General features: G+C 37.4%; 1 protein-coding gene across 1 annotated transcript in view; it reads right to left on the bottom strand.

Moving 5' to 3' along the window:
• Positions 1-146: 146 nt before the first annotated feature.
• The window catches only part of LOC146140955 (fermitin family homolog 2-like), a 45,036-nt gene continuing 26,889 nt past the window's right edge, over positions 147-18,293 (bottom strand). Inside the window, exons 8-18 of the mRNA XM_083392964.1 lie at positions 16,223-16,330; positions 14,681-14,803; positions 11,584-11,633; positions 7,727-7,841; positions 6,842-6,961; positions 4,572-4,713; positions 3,549-3,631; positions 2,727-2,876; positions 1,885-1,974; positions 1,209-1,297; positions 147-302 (exon numbers count right to left, since the gene is read on the bottom strand). Coding sequence (XP_083249090.1) covers positions 182-302; positions 1,209-1,297; positions 1,885-1,974; positions 2,727-2,876; positions 3,549-3,631; positions 4,572-4,713; positions 6,842-6,961; positions 7,727-7,841; positions 11,584-11,633; positions 14,681-14,803; positions 16,223-16,330 — 1,191 coding nt within the window. The 3' untranslated portion in view covers positions 147-181. The remainder of the gene's footprint in view (positions 303-1,208; positions 1,298-1,884; positions 1,975-2,726; positions 2,877-3,548; positions 3,632-4,571; positions 4,714-6,841; positions 6,962-7,726; positions 7,842-11,583; positions 11,634-14,680; positions 14,804-16,222; positions 16,331-18,293) is intronic.

The raw sequence follows: 18,293 nt of genomic DNA, 5'->3' as shown, positions 1-18,293 counted from the left end.
GATACACACTTCTGTATGGTCTTTGATAAAAAAATACGCCCCAAACATCGAAGGAGCGCGCGTAAATAAAACCACTTGGCGCGTTTTGGCGACGAAAACGCAAAAGCAGCGACAACAGAACAAAGATAAAGGGGAAGCCCCGACAGCGTCGACTCTCGGGCGACGTCTAGCGGCAATGCGATCAGCCGTTCCAGCCTCCGGTGAGTTTGAAGAACTTCTCATCATCGAGCGTTTCGTCGGCGTCCTTGGTGCGCATCGAGAGGAAAATGTAGCCGCCAATCAGCTCGTGGACCAGCTTCGGGCTGCGAACACAGGCGCGAACATGAGTTCGGGTTTGTTCGCGAATGTTCGCGTGGGTTCGCGTCTTGGTGTAAGCAGTAGCGTTTTACTGCATTTTTGTATTGTTGTAATGACTTGTCTTAAGTGACTTGATTTTACTGGCTTCAAATTGCTTTTAAATAATTTGACTTGACTTGAGTCTTTTGGCCAAATGACTTGACTTGGACTTACGTCATTGAGTCAAATGACTTAAGTTGAAATTAATTTTTTTTTTTTACAAAACATTTTATTATAAAATTCAGCTTCTATATCAATTTTTAATTTGGCAGTAGCGTTGTACTATATTTTTGCAGTATTGTAATGACTGGATTTAAGTGCACTTAGGTCACTGTTTTTAAATCATGACTTGACTTAAGTCTTCTGGCCAAATGACTTGGCTTGGACTTAAGTCATCGAGTCAAATGAATTATGTTGAAATTAATTTTTTATAAAACATTTTATTATAAAATTTAGCTTTTTCTTTCAATTTTGCCATTTTTCTGGTAAAAAAACTATGCTTGTTATATGTTATTTTTTTGGTATTTTTAGGTTGAGTTGTTAATCATATAATCGGTCATTTCCAAATTGATTAGTATACCGTTTTATTTTTATATCAGTGATTTACTCTGAGTTAACTTGCTCCAATAATGACAAACCGATGGCTTGGTTTTAAGTCTTTTCAAAATGAATTGTCTAACAACACCCCATTTTTGTAACGTTGGAGCGTCCTAGCAGCAGATTTTGGCCGATATATCACTATAAATATATGGTATATATCATTCTAGTATCGGACGAGGAGCGATACCCCTGCTTTGCATCGGTTCCGATCCGATACTATCGGGCATCCGAAATTCAAGATAATTTTTTAACTGTTAGTTTTGCCCACTCACCTGAATCGTGTGCAGGCGAACATTATGTTCTGTTCCTCTTCGGCCAGCTCGACAATAACCTGGTTTGTGTCCCAGTTCACGCTCCACGCCTGTGATTGCAAAGCAACGCTAACACATCAACAGTACATAACTAGACAAGGGTAGATAGTGAATTGCAAAGCCAAAAAAGGTCGGAAACATCGATATCATTTTCATTAAGACGTTTCGTTTATAAGGTGTTTTTTTGTCTAGGTGAGCAAATGCAACGTTAACACATCAACAATACATAGCTAGAATTTGAGAAGGTAGCTCGATAGTAGACGTCATTTGGTATCGGATCGGGATCGCGATAATTTTTGTCCGAAATATCGAAAATCGGTATCGGAATAAAATGACCAGCATCAGACATCTTTAAATGTAAGGGGTGGCAAGACACTCGAAATTCGACGCGACTACTGATAAGTACACTTTGATAACTGGGTTTGTTTTAGCTTTTAAAAATTAGAATTAGAATGCATTTTCAGTTATTTCTTGCCGTTGGACAAAGTACAATTTTTGGTAAAATCCGAAGTAAATTAAAACTAGAATTAGAGCATACAAGTGATAGTTTAAAATTCGAATTAATTCAATTTGGCTGAAATTCCATTGCATTTAAAAACTATAATTATCTAGTTCACCAAGACTATTGACAACTGACCTTCATAACGTTGTACCTCCAGGTCTTGATTGCTTCTCCTGTGGTTGGTTCCATTCTTATAAGTCGGTTATAAGCGACCGCTACAAGCTCCTAAAATGACAGTTATACATTATACATCAAATAGTTAAACGTTGCTTTTTAAACAGCAAGACCTTAAATGTCAGGTTGAAATTGGTAGTTTTTACGAAGTTTTAAATGTAAATTATTCCCGTTTTTGGCTGCTTGCCATTCCAATGGGAAACAACAAAAGTATGTCATTGCGTTGTAAACAAGGTTTAACAAAGAAATTTTATAACGATTTTGTCAAACCGAGTGGGACGACTTAAATCAGCAAATTAGGCTTGGTTTGTCGCCTGTGCAACTCTTTTTTGCGAAGATCATTTTATAAAAAACAAACAGATGAAAAAAAAATTGGTTCCCAAGGCCTTTACAGACAAAATATTTATCAGAATCCTTAAAATAACATAGTTTTAATACCCAAAGAGAATCGGGACTGAACAGAAACTAAAAAAGAGGCGCAAATGGTTGGAAATAAACTTTGGAACATAATGGTTGGAGGTTGTAGTAAGACGTAGTAAAAATACCACAGCCCATAAAGAAGTAAGTAGCATTTTGAACCTTTAAAATAATTCTTTATATATTTTCAACATCAATGTTTGCCCTATAAATATAAATGTTGAAAATGATTTGATTTTTGATTCTATGAAAATGTTTATTCGAAACGTTCAAAATGCTACCTACTTCTGCATGGGCTTTGCTATCTTTACTATAGCGTTGGCAATGACTTTCGAAAACATCAAGAGTTTCTTTAAAACAATATCGACAAAAACAAATCGACTCACGTCCTTCTTGGCGCGCCTGAATCGAACGTAAAAGTGGGTGAGGCCGAACTCGGGCAGCGCTTGCCAGGCCTTGATGTAGGCCAGCTTGGCATTGACCAGGTTGTACGTGCTGTAGTTTGTCACCGATTCCTGGATCTTTCGCACAGCCATCTGTAAGCCAGGCAAGAATGGTTAACGGGTAAATATGGCTGAACATTGGAAGCTTATGCCGTTTGGCGGCTTTTTTTGCTTTAATCTATATTTGATAGCACCAGACGCTTTTTTGCTATAATGCAGCGGTTTTTAAACTTGGTTGTTAAAAAACTTCGGCAACTTCAGTTACTGTTTTTATTTTTATTTTTTTATTATAACAATACACTTAATTAAGCAATTTTGGAAATTCATAATGAAAAAAGGGTAACCTTAGTTGAAGTTTTTTGTTATTCTTTTTAGAACAATACACCTAATTTCAACACATTTTTGCAGAACTTTTTGTGATAAAATGTTGTTTAACGATTTGGACAATAATTCAAACGAAAAATTTCACTTAGGTTTGGCGTAAATGCATAATCCCCCTCCCGTGGGTATTTATTCGCACAACAAACAATGTAGGTTGAACGGAGGCAACAGCCTCAACTGTTGCCTTTGGGGTTCAAATCAAATATTATGAACGTATATTTATTCAGTTTGAGGTTTAACATTATGTTTTTTAAGGTAAGAGTTCAACCACAATATAAGTGGTTAATCTATATGTGAAGAGAGTCAAACAATGCGAATCCTGTGATATTCCACCAACAAAAATGTCTCCGGAACTTTTCAAAAACAAAATTGACGGGCAAGTACCTTGTTTCCGAGTTTGCGCAGATGTCTTCTCGCCACGTAGAACTGGGGTTCAATGTTGGTTACGAGCTGGCCAACCGAATCGCCTGTAAACAAGGAAATACGACGTTGAGTCATCATTTCGAACATAAAAGTTAAATGTCTCAGAATTTTTTTTTGGAATACCAGAATCTGCCTGAATCCGATTTGGGAAAAATTAACGATTTTGGTTGCACATCAATGAGAAAGATTAAACTAAGTACAGAACTTAGTAAATTAAAAACCAGTTTGTTTGGATGTTGTATGATAAATATATTTTTGCCTGATGTTAAATGTCGTAATATTTTTTTTTTTCAAAATAAGAAAATTAGTTTCATCAGTCAAATGAAGAATGCAAAATTACATAGTTATGCAGTTTTTTAACGTTGAGATTGGAACAAAAACTTAAAATAAGGGTAAACAGACCTCCAGCACGCGTTACAAGATTTAATAATTTTTTGTTACATTTTTATATGCAAATTACAAGTAACAATTGCAGGTAAAATGCTATTAGAACAGAAGTCGAAAAAGACAGGAGTCTATAGGCACAAGCGAAACTTAAAAAAATGGCATCCGAGCCTGAACCCACCTTTGTCACAGTTTTAAAGTCAAATTTACACTAAACAATTAAAAGTAAAATTCAATATAGAAATATGTGAAAAAAGACCTATGGGCACAAGTATATTGAAAGCAAAAAAAAAAAAAAAAAAAAAAAACTGTCATCCGGGCCTGAACTCTCCTTTTTAAGGTCAAATTTACTACAAACAATTAAAACTAAAATCCATTACAAAAAAATTGAAAAAGACAAGAGTCTGTGGGCACAAGTAAAACTTATAAAACTATCATCCAAGTCCGAACCCACCCTTTTCACATTTTTTAAGTCAAATTTACAAACAACAATTAAAAGTAAAATTCAATATAAAAATATGTGAAAAAGACAAGAGTCTATATGAGCACAAGTAAAATGAAACAAAGAAACAAAAAACTGTTATCTAAGCCTGAACCCACCTGATCCGTTTCCGGCCCCACTTCTCTGCAGTTTGAGCAGGGTTCGGAAGTTCTGTACTTCGGTCTCGTAACTGGCGTCGGCCATCGTGTGACCCTTGGCCGCCAGTTTGCACGCAGCTATCCACTGGCAGTAGATCACCTCCTACAAGAAAGAAGGGGGCACTGTTAGATTAGTCTTTCGCGGTTTTGTTTAAATCAGGGTGAGACAAACCTGCGACCTCGCTTAAACTGGGCACGAGGCTATTCCTCATATGTTTTTGTATATTTTAAGTATTTTTTTCCTAGTTTCATCCCTGATTAAGAGTGCTTGTGGTTGTTCTAATTTACACAGCAAAAAATTTAACTGCCCGCAGAGACTTTTTTGAGTTTGGTTTTGGCCCGCAACTGGCAAAAGACTGACCAGTGACCAGTGTCCAGTGACCACCCCTGGTTTATAATGCTGGTTATAATAGGATTACTACTCTTTTTTTTCGAAAAAGCAAACCTTTAAAAAATTATAAAGTCATAATATTTCCATAAAATCGACATTCGGTTGTTTACAAACGTTTCGACAATGCCTCATACCATCATCAGTGTGAAAACTAAAAAGATAAAAGCGACAAAACACTTTTGTTATAAAGCAGTAGCAGCTATCGCAAAACGAGAGAGGAGTATGGGAACCAATAATTACGCGGAACCTTTCCTGATTGGCAAAGCCGCCAAGCAGAAGCTTATCAAAGTGAGCTATAGCTGGTTGAGGTTTTTGCAAAGCCCTATCGCTTGCATGCATTCTTATCGCCCAGGTATTCCCAAGAAACAACCAACTTCACAAAATTCTACAATGCGCCGCTATTTGTTTCAATTTGCTGAAAAATATTTGTTTTGCTAAAACACGTTGCGAGAAAAACGCGCGGCCCATTTTTTCCTGACTTGGGTGAAACTTTATCGTCATGCTGAAACTGGCGTCCGCGAACTCCTGGATACGTGGACTAATTTTAGGCCCATGAAGAGCCTTATTGTAATATTATAGTGTATAGTTTGAATATTGAAATAATTTTTTTTGAAGAAAATAATTAAAAAACAACGTCAGGGCGCCTTCTTCTTAAATGTATTTATAATGTATTAGATTTTCAAATTTAAAACAGAAGGTTTCTTATGTCTACTTCTACTTGTTTTATGACGTCAACTCTAAAACTTTTACGCAAACCAAAAAACGTTAAAAAAGTACCAGTAACCTAGCTACTCTGCTTTCTCAAACACATTTCATAGTTTTTATAAGATCTAAATTTGATATATAATTCGAAAAAAAAACAGTATAAAGTGCCAAGTAACAAATATTTGTAATGTTGGTTTTACAACGACACTTTGAAACATCTAACTTAGGCTGCACACAAAAGCCGAAAAAAAAAGGTTTTTAAAGACTTCTCAATTTGTCGGAGAAAAGCCCGGAATACTTTTGCAGAGAATACATCAGTCATATTTTTTATTTACGTAGTTTGACAGAGCAAGGCTGTTCAATAACCGTCACACAAACACACGGTTTTTAAATTCACCAAAAATATTAAAATCACCGGTGGTGATTTACGCCCGTTCATATTAAAGGAATAAAATTGCTTCAACATAAATCTTAAGAAAATCGATGTATGTAAATACTGGGTTTCCTACAGTTCTCTTTGAATCCATGCTTTCAATAAGTTCAGGGGTAAGCAACCTACGGCCCGCGAATCCGGACTGCCAACGCAAAACATGCGGCCCGCGACCTTTATTACAAACTGGGTACACAGCCATTACTCATATTTTTTTGGCTATTTTAAATATAACTAAAAGCAAAATTTCCTTGCGCTTTGCGCAAATCTTGTTCTTTCATTGAGTGTAAAGTGCAAAGTACTCGTAGTTTTATCCCTAATTTATTATTAGTCGTTGCGGTTGTTACAAGATGCGTAAAGTTTTTAACACAGTTAAAATGTAATGGCCCGCAGAGACTGTTCTGAGTTTGGTTATGGACCACGATCCCAAACCTGAGTGAGTTGGTTAGTTGTAAATACACGATCTAGTATTGAACTTACATGATCTACCAATCTTAGTAAATGGCCGTATTTGTCTAATTCTAAAAAGGGTAATCAGGTTGCACTATATAACGACAAATTGTAGATAACTTTTTTCCACTTTGACCTGATAAAGTAGGGTTGTGCGAAAGCTTGTCGAGAATCAATACAACTTGTCGTTATATAGTGCCACCTGATAACCCCACTTATGTGATCAAGTAAAGTTCTACGTTAAGTTCTACTTACGGTGTCGCATCGCAGCCAGAGCTCGGTCATTCCTTCGGCGGTTGCGATGAAGAGCTTGATGATGTACTTGTCCTCGCTAATATTCACGTCTGGCACCACCTCGGCTCCCTTCAGCTTAATCTGGAAGCAGAGTGAAATAATTGGCTGATTTAAAAGGTTGTTTGTAGGGGAATATACACATAATAACCTACAAGGCAACAATATCTAAAGCACAATAATCTATAATAGCATACTATTAAGATTAACAACATAATAAAGCCAAATACACAGTAATATCCCCCAAAAAATAAGATCTAAATCGTCTGAATAAAACTTAAACCTGTTAGAATTTTATCCTAAATTTAGCTAAAGTCTTAGGTTGGGATAGTTTACAATTCCTTGACATGGTGTTCGAATAGACACAAACCAGTGTTTTTTTCACTTTAGAAAATCTTTATACAATAAATGTTTGTTTAAGTCAAGGCTGCGGAAAACAACCCCGACTCCGGCAAAATGTGACGAATTTTTAAGTCCTGAGTCCTGTTTGAACTCTACAGTCTGTATTTCACCCCTTGCGTAACTATAACCAGGTGGGGATATATTCAGCAATTCATTCGTAGAGGTGTCGTACAATTCATTCCCCGACAATACGTGCTTGGCAAATATTCTACCGAATTCACCAACATTACGAACAAATTGCACATTTTTGTTTTCGTGCTTTTTCAATGGTGGATAAATTTAGAAAATAGTAAATTCCGCAACAGTACCGCGTAAATGGCAAGTATCGGACATCCACATCAGGCACTATATATACAAAGGGTAAAATCCCGGTAAACCAACATCCTTTAGTTCAGTGTATATAGGTAATTAAAATATTATCTTATGGGAGCAGAACCATAAACGTACCGTGGTGGGGCTGCTCAGGGCTGCGGCATCTTCTTTTGTCTTGAAGTAGGAGATGTTGGTGTCCTTGAATATGAAGTAGTACTTCTTGTATCCCTTCAGGGTAAACTTCTTCGGTCTGCCGAAATGAAACGATTGTTTAGTAACCTGCTACCCGTAAAGTAAAAAAAAAATTTAGCCTTTCACAGACATAAAAGTACTTGTAACTATAGGGCTGCGAAGTCGGTTAGAAATACTCGAGTAGACAAAAAATGGACTCCAATGTCCGAGTCCCGAGTCCGGCTTCAAATCTGCAGCCTGTATCCCACTCATTTACGTAATTGAAATAAGGCGGATATAGAGAGCAATTCACTCATAGGGGTTGTCATGGAGTTCGACCACCGTGTCATTTTAGTACGTGTATTTCGTTATATAAATCATCTACCAATAAGACCTGATTGGATGACATGATGTTTCATCATATGCTATTCAACCTTTGTATTTATAGGTTTCGAAATGACAAAAAATATAGCAGAGTAAATGAAAATATTTCATTTCTAGTTGCAAGCAAGGCTGCGCATGCGCACGTCGGACTCGGCTAGTCTTGTACTCTAGTAGTCCCGAGTCCTACTCTGCAGCCCTGCTTGTAACTAGAAACGTAACTTCGTAGATAAAGATTTACATTTTACTCTGGTATATTTTTATTTAATTTTTCCCAATTCGACAATTTTACACGTAAAGCCAAATCATTTGTCGTCCTATTAACGCTACAGAAATTCAACACATAGCGTTTGCTTCTGTCAATTTTGTTGCATTTCGGGAACAAATGTAATTAATTTATCTATTTTGGAAAAAAACATACAACTCGGTTTAAAAGTTGTGCATGAACAATATAGGAAACACTAGTATAAAAAGATTCGTGCTTTTTCGTGATTTATTTAAGTCGACAAAGATACCATCCAGATATCGGGAAAATACACATACCAAGACCTGGTGTATTGGTTATTATAGCTTTAATACTTAGCACTACTTTATTGTTAAAATCTTATAAAAACATATGTAAAAGATAGAATAATATTAAAGACGCGTAATGGGTGCGATTATGGTGAAAAATTGTTAAAAAAATTAGGTGATATTAAAATAAATGGGTGTAAGAAAGCCAAAAAGTTGGGTTGCATGGTTACACGAAAGTTGTCTTTAACTAAATGAGATAATTGTCGTGACTCTCATTTACAAAAAGTTTTATTTTCCTAATTATAAGACACCATCTAGGGCAAATCCAAAGAAAATTAAGTTTGCAGATTACCAAAATCAGGTTAAAACGAGCTAAATGACACAAATGAAGGCGTTGTTATTTAAATGCTATTCCCAAAATAAAGTGCAGACCTCCCAGACTACCAAGTGAGTATTAAGGTTGGTTCACACCAAACGGGTTTTGTGCCTGGCGTTAGCGTCTGGATTCACACATAACGCGCTGCCAGCGTAAACGGCAAATTTCCTCGCTTCTAACCGAAAGCCTCAAACTTTCCGCAACCGAAAGCGTTTTTCACACTTTTGGCGCCGACGGCTAACGCAAAACGCGTCTAGTGTGAACCAACCTTTGCGTGATCGGGCGCGGCTTTGTTTGATCGGCCCTATACTTTTCTCAATACCCTTGTTGAGCCACGCAAAATACCCGGGCGGTTCACGGGCAAATAGTTAAACAGCCTTTTAAGGTAAAGCACGCAAACGGCCGACGACGCAATAATCCACTGTACGTCGTAAAGCCTTTTTATTTCCCTTAGCGATTTACTACGCCCACTTAAAACCAGCTTCCGAGCAAAAGCTATAAACGTGAAGGTCAACAAAATTGCTGATAAAATATTTTGATACTTCGTTTCATTCCGATACCCGATACTTGGGTAGAAAGTGTGACGTCCGATCCGATACCGAATGACGTCATTAATAGGGATGTCCGATACTGGACCTTTCACTCTGATACCGATACCGATATTTTGGACAAAAAGTATCGCGCTCCGACGAGATACCAATGACGTAATTACTCCGCTCAAACAACCAATATAGATTAAAACATTCGAAGGCCTTTTTACCAGATTATTAGTCCATAATTGGTTTTGACTAATTAAGTTTAGAGTTCCAATTAACTTATAACATACTGTTTTCTGCTAAACTTACCCTTCAAGATAAAATCGCTGCGTTGAATTACAAACCACGGCTGGAAATTCCTACATCGATTTGTTATCGGATTAGAACCGATACCACCCTAGTATCGGACGAGTACCGATACTACGACTTGCCATCGGTTATCGGCTCCGATCCGATATTATCGGACATCCCTAGCCATTCATATGGTAAATTAGAAAAGCTTGATAAAATTATATCGTGCAAACGAGAAATTTTTGAGATTGTGAAATCGAAATTTGAATTAGCGCGGAGAAAGTCGGCCATGTTATATTGTTAAAACGTTATTTTTGTAAAACAAACTTTCAGGGTAAAAAAACCCTAATTTTAATGACAAAGCATGGCTGAGATGCACAGTTAAACAAGTATCGGATCGGCACCGATAGCACCGTAGTATCAGACAAAAGCAAATACTACGATCTTACATTTAGTATTTCCAATTTCTGACAATACAAAACCTGTAAGGATTGTATTTTCTCAATATTACGCCCAGGAAAGCAATGTAAATACCCCGCGATTAGGTTTGCAAATTAAACTTCGCTTGGTGGTCGTTTGAAGCCACAAAGAGGGTGTTTCAGTGCGAACAAATATTGATTGTGTAATTTGTCGTTGGAGCCCCGATAGTGGGTGTAACGCTACGAGCCCGCCTATGCGCTCTGCTCATTAATAAAACATACCGCTGTCGTACGTTAGGGCGAGGTGGAAACAAAATACGCCGACAAAAGGCGTGTTTAACCGAATAGGGAAATCTGGCTCGCAAAACAGGGCGTCAATGTTGGTTTTGACATGTTTTTTTGCAGTGTGGCAAAACAGGAGATCCAAAACGAAGAAACAGATTCTCAATTGGGTACACTATGCAGTATGTACGGATCTGTAATGTAGCTTGATAATGAATTGCAAAGCCAAAAAGGTCGAGTAGATCGACATAATCTTGATTAAGACGTTTCGATACGAACTTGTATCATCTTCAGTTAATATGACTGAGAAGTAATTTAAAGCATCACTTGTAAAAGTGCTCCGACTATAGAAAATCAGAATGATAACCATTGCGTGCCACCTTATGTAAAACAGGCTTTGATTTATTTCGACCGTTTTGGATTTTTAATTCATTATTAGGATTCTCTTTATTCCGTATAAAACAATTATAAACATTACAGTTATAATTTCCGCTTAGCATTACACACACAAAAGATTAATTCCAATAAAGCCACATCCTTAAGGGGGAAATGCGCTTATATTTCATATTATCCCAGTCATATTAAAAACTTAAAAATGGGCTAATTTTTGTCCCTTTTCTTTTCTCCGTCTTTATTAATTTATAACAGGGGTCTGCACAACTTGCTTTTGAAGGGCCGGATTACTATAAAGATTGACGATTGAGTCTTGGATGTATAATTATGTATTGACCTTAATAGACTGTAAATAAATGAAGAAAAAAATTGTCCACCAAAATAAATAGTAAGTTTTTGTCAAATTGACGTTTAATTTTTTGAAAAATTCGTTAAAATTTACCTTGAGATGTTTATTTTATATGAAAAACATTCATGTCAATAAACTACTAATAACCCCGTTTTAGGAAATAACCAAAAAGCATTAAACCCGATTGTGGTTGTGGCGCCCGCATGTCGTAGTTTGGTGAGCTCTCATCTACAATGATTGTATATAGCAGTAGAGAAGCAATACAAAGTGAAAATTCTTACTTGAACAGCTTGAGGTAGTGAGCCAGTTCTGGTACTGTTGTGATGTCGCTCTGGTGAAAAACAAAAAGCAAAATATATTCATATAGCAAAACAGAAATAGCAAAGGTTTATGTCGCTTTAAAAAATCGAAACGCTAAGAATATAAAGATTGATTGTCTTAATCAAAATGAGTAGTTCACAAATTGTTTGGCTAATGGAACCCAACAGGAAAGATTACCAAATTGTGGCTATTGTATAACTTTTTAACCAAGTGATTTACTGTAGTGTCATAATAAATAAATATCAACTGTCGACAAAAAGTGGGAAAATGTTTTTTCGACTTATAATGGTACACAGCAAATGCAGGCAAATGCAGGCAAATGCTTAGGACGCGCATTGCAAAATGACAAAAACGTTTTCATTTCGCCATACGTCATTAAAATCTGGCACAAGCTAAAAAGACGAAGACGAACGTGGGTGACTGACTGGCTTCCGGTGACGTTACGTGATCAGGCCGTGCTCCTTTCATCAATATTTCAGGCGCGGTTTCGCTTTATTCCAGCTAAAGATGGCGTTTGAACGAAGCAGGGCGCGCAATGGGCTACATTTGCTTTGTTTTAGTGAGCTCTCTAGGACCGGCTTTTGTTTTTTTAGAGATGCGTATTTTATTTTTGCGAATGGGTTGTAAATTGAACTAACATGCACAATGTGATTTTAAATAGATTTCCACTTATCTTTAACAAATGTTTGACTGAAAAGGACATTAAGAAATGTTCTGTTTGACAATGTTAATTACTCGAAAATTTGAATCAATTAAAATGAGTGGCGGACCAAACACTTTAAAATGTCTGTGTAAAGATTACGCAAGGCTGGACAAAAGTGAAAGATATTTCCAAAGTTGCTCCAAACAACCTAAGATTTCAACAATAATCTAGAGAGTTTCATATAGGCTCCTGTCTAGCTTCAACAAATATATAATATTTAACAGGTAATATAAGGCTTTGCGTAAGAAAAGCATCTAAATTGAAAAATGAAATATTTGCTGTATTTATCTGATTATTATTTACGATATTTTTAGGTTGCTTGTTAAACCTAAATAACTTTTCAATGGTCTTCAAAAACAAAAAAAGCGAAAAACTAACGCATGCATCTCGACAATTTTTATACCGGTTATTTAATTCAGCGAAGAACTAAATATTAAAGGTTTTTTATAAATCGGGGTCACACCAAACAAGGCCTTACTGTCACAGATTAAAGAAGGAAAACTGTAACTGGCAGGGTTGTGAGTACTGTATATAGATGTCCGATCATATAGATTTGGAGCCGATACCCGATTCAAAGTGGAAGTATCGGTACCCGCCCGATACTAGGGTGGTATCGGTGCCAATGCGATACTAATTTAATATGGGTATTTTATTCGTGATTTGCCATCCAATGCAGCCGTTTCTATCTTAAAAGGTAAACACATCAAAAATCAGTAGGTTAACAACTGAACTAAAAAAGCAAATTTTGGCCTGGGAAAAATTATCCTTGAAAGTTATAGTTATTGTTTTCCCTGTTGTATGCGAATCTAATTACTGTTCAAAGGGCAATATTTAAATATTACATCACGCATGTTGGCAATAACACAGGTGCAACGAATACAAATTGGCCAATAGTGGGCAGAACGATACCAACAATTTACCGCAATGACTTTCTGAATAACTAAACTATACGAACAGGGGCCAGTAATTGTATTACGAATAACGCAATTCATAAGCAATGGCCTGTAAGGCAAAGTCACGTCGATGAACAGAAAAAAGGCTCGTTCAATTTTGCTCGACAAGCAAAATCAAAACGCGTCATCAGCGTTTTAACTTGCAGTGCAGCAACAAGGCAGTCGATTAGACGGAAACTGAACCTTAAGCGTAACGCGAAACAACGACCATTAATCGCTGCGTGAGTCACTTCTCTGTCGACGCGACGGTGTTCTGCGGGCGGTGACATAAAATCTCGTGTCGATAGCACAAGCTGCAGCATAAGCACAGCTCAGCAAAGCAACGCCTCAATCTGAGTGATGCTGTTGCTGCTGCAGTGTCCATGACGCAAGGTTTAAGCCTTAAAGGTCTTGCGAATAAACGCCATTAGTTTAAGCTTTAAAGGCGTTTATTCACATCTGCGTTTTTTTATACGTAAAAAAATCAGTTTGTGTGCAATATACACTACATACATGGGAAAACCATTTATAGCACAAGCAGCAGCATGATCACAGATCAGCAAAGCAACGCCTCAATCTGAGTGATGCTGTTGTGTTGCTGAAGACGCAAATGACGCAAGGTTTAACCAATGGTTCTCAACCGATGTGCCGCGGCGCCCTGGTGTGCCATTTCTTATGCTTAAGGGTGCCCATAGGTATTTAATAATTTTTAACCATTTTGTTTTTGTTTAATCGGTAAGCTTCTTAATACAACTATTTGTGTACGATTAGAGACCATTATGCCAAATTACATTTTCCTACATGCTTTAAGTTGATTGTATTGTCCCATTTCCATTTATAGTGACATTTCAGTAAAATATTCAAGTCGGGGTGCCAAAAATCTATTTATTATTTTTGAGGGGTGAAGTAAGCCATAAAAGGTTGAGAATCACTGGATTCAGCCTTAAGGTCTTGGGTTTATTAGCATTTGGTTGTGTATACGTAAAAAATCAGCAGCATAATCACTGCTCAGCAAAGCAACGCCTCAATCTGTGTGCTGACGCTGCTGTTGTTGCTGCTGTTATGTCCGTGACGCAAAGTTTAAGTCACGACGCATTAAGCCTTGAACGGGTTAGGAGTATTCCAGAGATTTTGCCTGTTTGAGAAACACTTATATACAGTGGTGCGAAAATCCGATCGAGCCCTTATTAAGTTGTATTGCCAGTATCCGACTGCAGAAAATTACATTACAGTTGTACACACACGTGTCTTTAAAAAACACCAGATTCCATTTACCAACCTTGGCCACCTGGGTAGCTCAGCCATATATATCCTTCATTTTTTTTTTTTTTTTTAATTTTTTTTGGGGGGGAGAGGTGATATTTTTTGCTTTGTTTGGAGGTCCATAAAACACACGACACTCCAGCGCGGTTTTGAGCTTACCCTGTTGGCCAAACTCGTGGTCCCGAGTGAGCCCTCTAGGTCCTGCAGTGCCTGGTCGATGTCCCGGTTGTCGTTTTGCTCCATTTCCTCGTCTGTGTTTTCCGACAGCTTGGTAATGTGGTACTGAAAACAAAAATAAAGGAGTTTTTTTTCAGTTACACGGATGATATGAGCGTTGTTTAAGCGCCATCCAGCAATAAAACCGAGATATGTTTAGACTTAAGGATAAGACCCAATGCACTAACTCCATCAATAATTTCCAAGCCCAAATTCCAAACAGAGTCCTCCTGTTTTTGCCAGTGACAGTTCCGAAGCGACTAATGCCAAATTTGCTTACTATATATAAATTAAGCTAAAATAATTTATTCAAAGTAGTGCTAAAAAGAAGAGCAGTTAAAATAGGAATATGGCGCTTTAGAAATTGCAACTATAATGGTTGGCCTATTGTTCTTGCTAAAATAGTGTGTAATTGTACAATTTATTTGTAAAGGGGCGGATAACTTAGAATTGTCAATCGAAGACCGAAAAACAGTAAGCATTAAAGATCACGGGCCGGATATACATCTTCTATTGCAGTGGTTCCCAACACGTTTTTAAGGCGACCCATTTAAAAAAAAATCATTTGGTATAATCTTGCGACCCAAGCAAATACAAGATTGCATTGCAAACAAACTGCACTACAAAAGCAGCTACTTTTTCCGAAAATAATATGTTTCTTAATTTACTAATGAGATAGTTGTGCTCGCTTGCTCTCAGTGAGTTTTTGAAATCGAGGCGTTATTTTGCTTGAGCATATAGAGTCACGCATGTCAGCTCTAACTTCCAGCCGTTTTCGCTGTTTAGTTTTCATATTTTCTGATTATGATTTCCAGTTTTGTGAAAAGATACAATATGCCTGAAAAACAAGCGACCCCCCAAAATAATCAGGCGACCCAACTTTGGGTCGCGACCCATGCGTTGGGAACCACTGTTCTATTGGACTTACTTGAATATATAATTAAACGAAGGAAACCGGTATTAAACTAACAATAACCTTGTTTTAGAAAATATGCCACGGGCTAAGGGATGTCAACAAAGACTTCTTGACTGATCTGTCACGAAAAAGCCACAAAGTCAAGCGTCGGGATTCCTAAGGGATGTCCGATAATATCGGATCGGAGCCAAGCCCGATAACGTAAAATCTTACCATGTTATCTACCGTAAGTTTTACCATGTTTGTCTACCGTAAAATTACGTGAAATCAATTCCTCAGAATGAATAACCCCCTTTAAAGAAAACTACCCTAACGCTTTGCAAAGTGTAAACATTTTAGGCCTTATATCGGTACTTGTCCGATGCTAACGTAGTATCGGTGGCGCTCCGATACCTGATTAATATATTTTTTAGCCATAAAAATGCAGCAAAAGAATTTAGCCCACAGGCCTTAGTTTGGTGACCCATGAATTAAACTGACATTTTTTTACTTCTACACGAACGAACGAGAGTCACAGCGTTTCAGTAACACGTTAAAACACGAGACACAGCACGTCTGTTGAGTTTTACCTGTAGCGACGCGAACATGATCATTTCCTCCTCAGTGCAGTCCATGTCCTCGCACAACAAACTCCACTTAGCTTGTTCGTATAACTGATTGATTCGAATTGCATCGTACTGCAAAGAAACGGAATACAATAAGACCTACAAGGCAACGATGTCTAAAGCAGAATAATTTGGAATACCTGAGCATTAAGACCACCGACATAATATAATTAAACACATAGTAATATTCACGACATATAAATGTGTGGTTAGGACCTAAACTTGTCGGAATATGTTCTAAATTCATCGGAATAAGGTCGAAATGGCCAAAATGAAGCCTGAAACTGTAGGGAGAGGGTATGGGACGATCGGGGGTGTCAGTCTGGCACCGGCCGTTCAGGTGTGGACGTCTGGACGCCCAGTTTGACAGGCGTCGTTAGAGTGCCGCTGCTTTGGCACCGAATTATTTGCCCTATTCCGAACTTCTATTTTTACCGATGTGATATTGTTCTTATTTCGGTCTTACAGCTGGATTCCAAAAAACGTTACGATAAAGAGCCAAATCGCGACCGCAAACCAGAGCCGTTAAATCAATTGTTCACCAAAAATCCTACAGTTGACTTATGACTTAACAGTTAACTCAAAACGCGACAGTGCATTAGGTAAATACTGTACCTCGATAGTATAAATAATCTAATAAATTGAGTCTTGCATGCCTCTACATAATAGAAACAGGTTATTTCCAAAAACACCAAAAGCAAAAAGGTCGGTTAAAGCTATCAATCATTATTAACTACTTACAACAACAAAAATATAGGTAATTTTTTTCAATATTTTAATCTCCTTCAACCTCCAATTCCCCCCTGAAATCGAATTCACATCCCCTGGGGAATCTGTAAGTTTAGAAAGTAATTGTGTACGCACTTGACAAGCATGTTTCAAAAAGGTATGACAAAAATATCCACCAATGACCAAATAAGTCAAACTAATCCCCTTGCAAGCCTTTAAGGTTACTCAGCTCTAACGTAAATCTTTATATGCGTTTATAGTGCATATTGCAGCCATTTCTTTTCATAAGGGCCGAAGATAAACTTATTTATCTGCCCGATTGTCTTCGCAGGAAAAAGTTTGTTTTGACAAACGGCAAAAAGTCCTTCAATTGCGTTTGCTTAGTAGGTTTAAGAACACTTCATAAAACGCACACAAAAGGATACAACACAAAGGCTTAAAGCTTCAATCAGTGTTGCGATTTTAAATATTGGTCAACTACTCAACTTGCGATTATTTTGCAAATAATAGCTAATGACTAAAAAGGCCTATAGTGCCAAATTAACATGGAAAGTTTGAAATCTTTTTTTTTATTAAGTCTGTAGAATTGCATGCAGATGAAAAAACAAATGGAATTAGGTACAAAAATGTGATATCAAACTGACCAAAAAAGGGGAATCTATAAAAGCCAAATGAAAATAATAGTGAATGGAGCATAATGGTTGGAGGTTGCAGTAAGACGGAGTTAATATCAAAGCCCATAGTGAAGTAGGTAGCATTTTGAACGTTTCGAATATCTCTTTATTTAAAACGCAAGATAATTGAGACGCTTAAAATGCTGTCTACTTCTGTGTGGGCTTTGATATTCCGACCACGTACAAGTAAAATATATTTTTGCATTCTTCACTGGGTGATAAAACTAATTTCAATTTTCTGAAAAAAATTAGGTGGCATTTCGAATTTATGTTTATTCCTTTTTAACATAATGGAGGTAAGTAATTTTGGTGCAAGCAGACGGCAGACGCGTTAACCAGCGTGCAATCTATTTGCCGCACATATATAGTGGGCAAGTCAGACGGACAAGCCATAACAGGGCAAACCGCTGGCATTCATAGCTCTTCAGCAGACCTTGTGTACCCGCAGACCACAGATAAGCAAATCCGGCACCGGCAAAGTTTACATTGGCCAAGCGGAAAAGAAAGCAAAGAATTGACACCGGTAAGATTGCCTAACTAGGCGGCACCCAACTGCTTGGAAAAAGGCTTTGCTGCAGTGCCCTTATCATTCATTAGGCTACGAGGCTATAGTTGTTACCACGCGACCAAAT

The sequence above is a fragment of the Ascidiella aspersa genome, chromosome 6 (assembly GCF_963924565.1).
Source record: "Ascidiella aspersa chromosome 6, kaAscAspe10.2, whole genome shotgun sequence".
Taxonomy (NCBI): domain Eukaryota; kingdom Metazoa; phylum Chordata; class Ascidiacea; order Phlebobranchia; family Ascidiidae; genus Ascidiella; species Ascidiella aspersa.
Note: the sequence above shows the minus strand (reverse complement) of the source record. Positions and strands in the feature narration are given on the sequence as shown.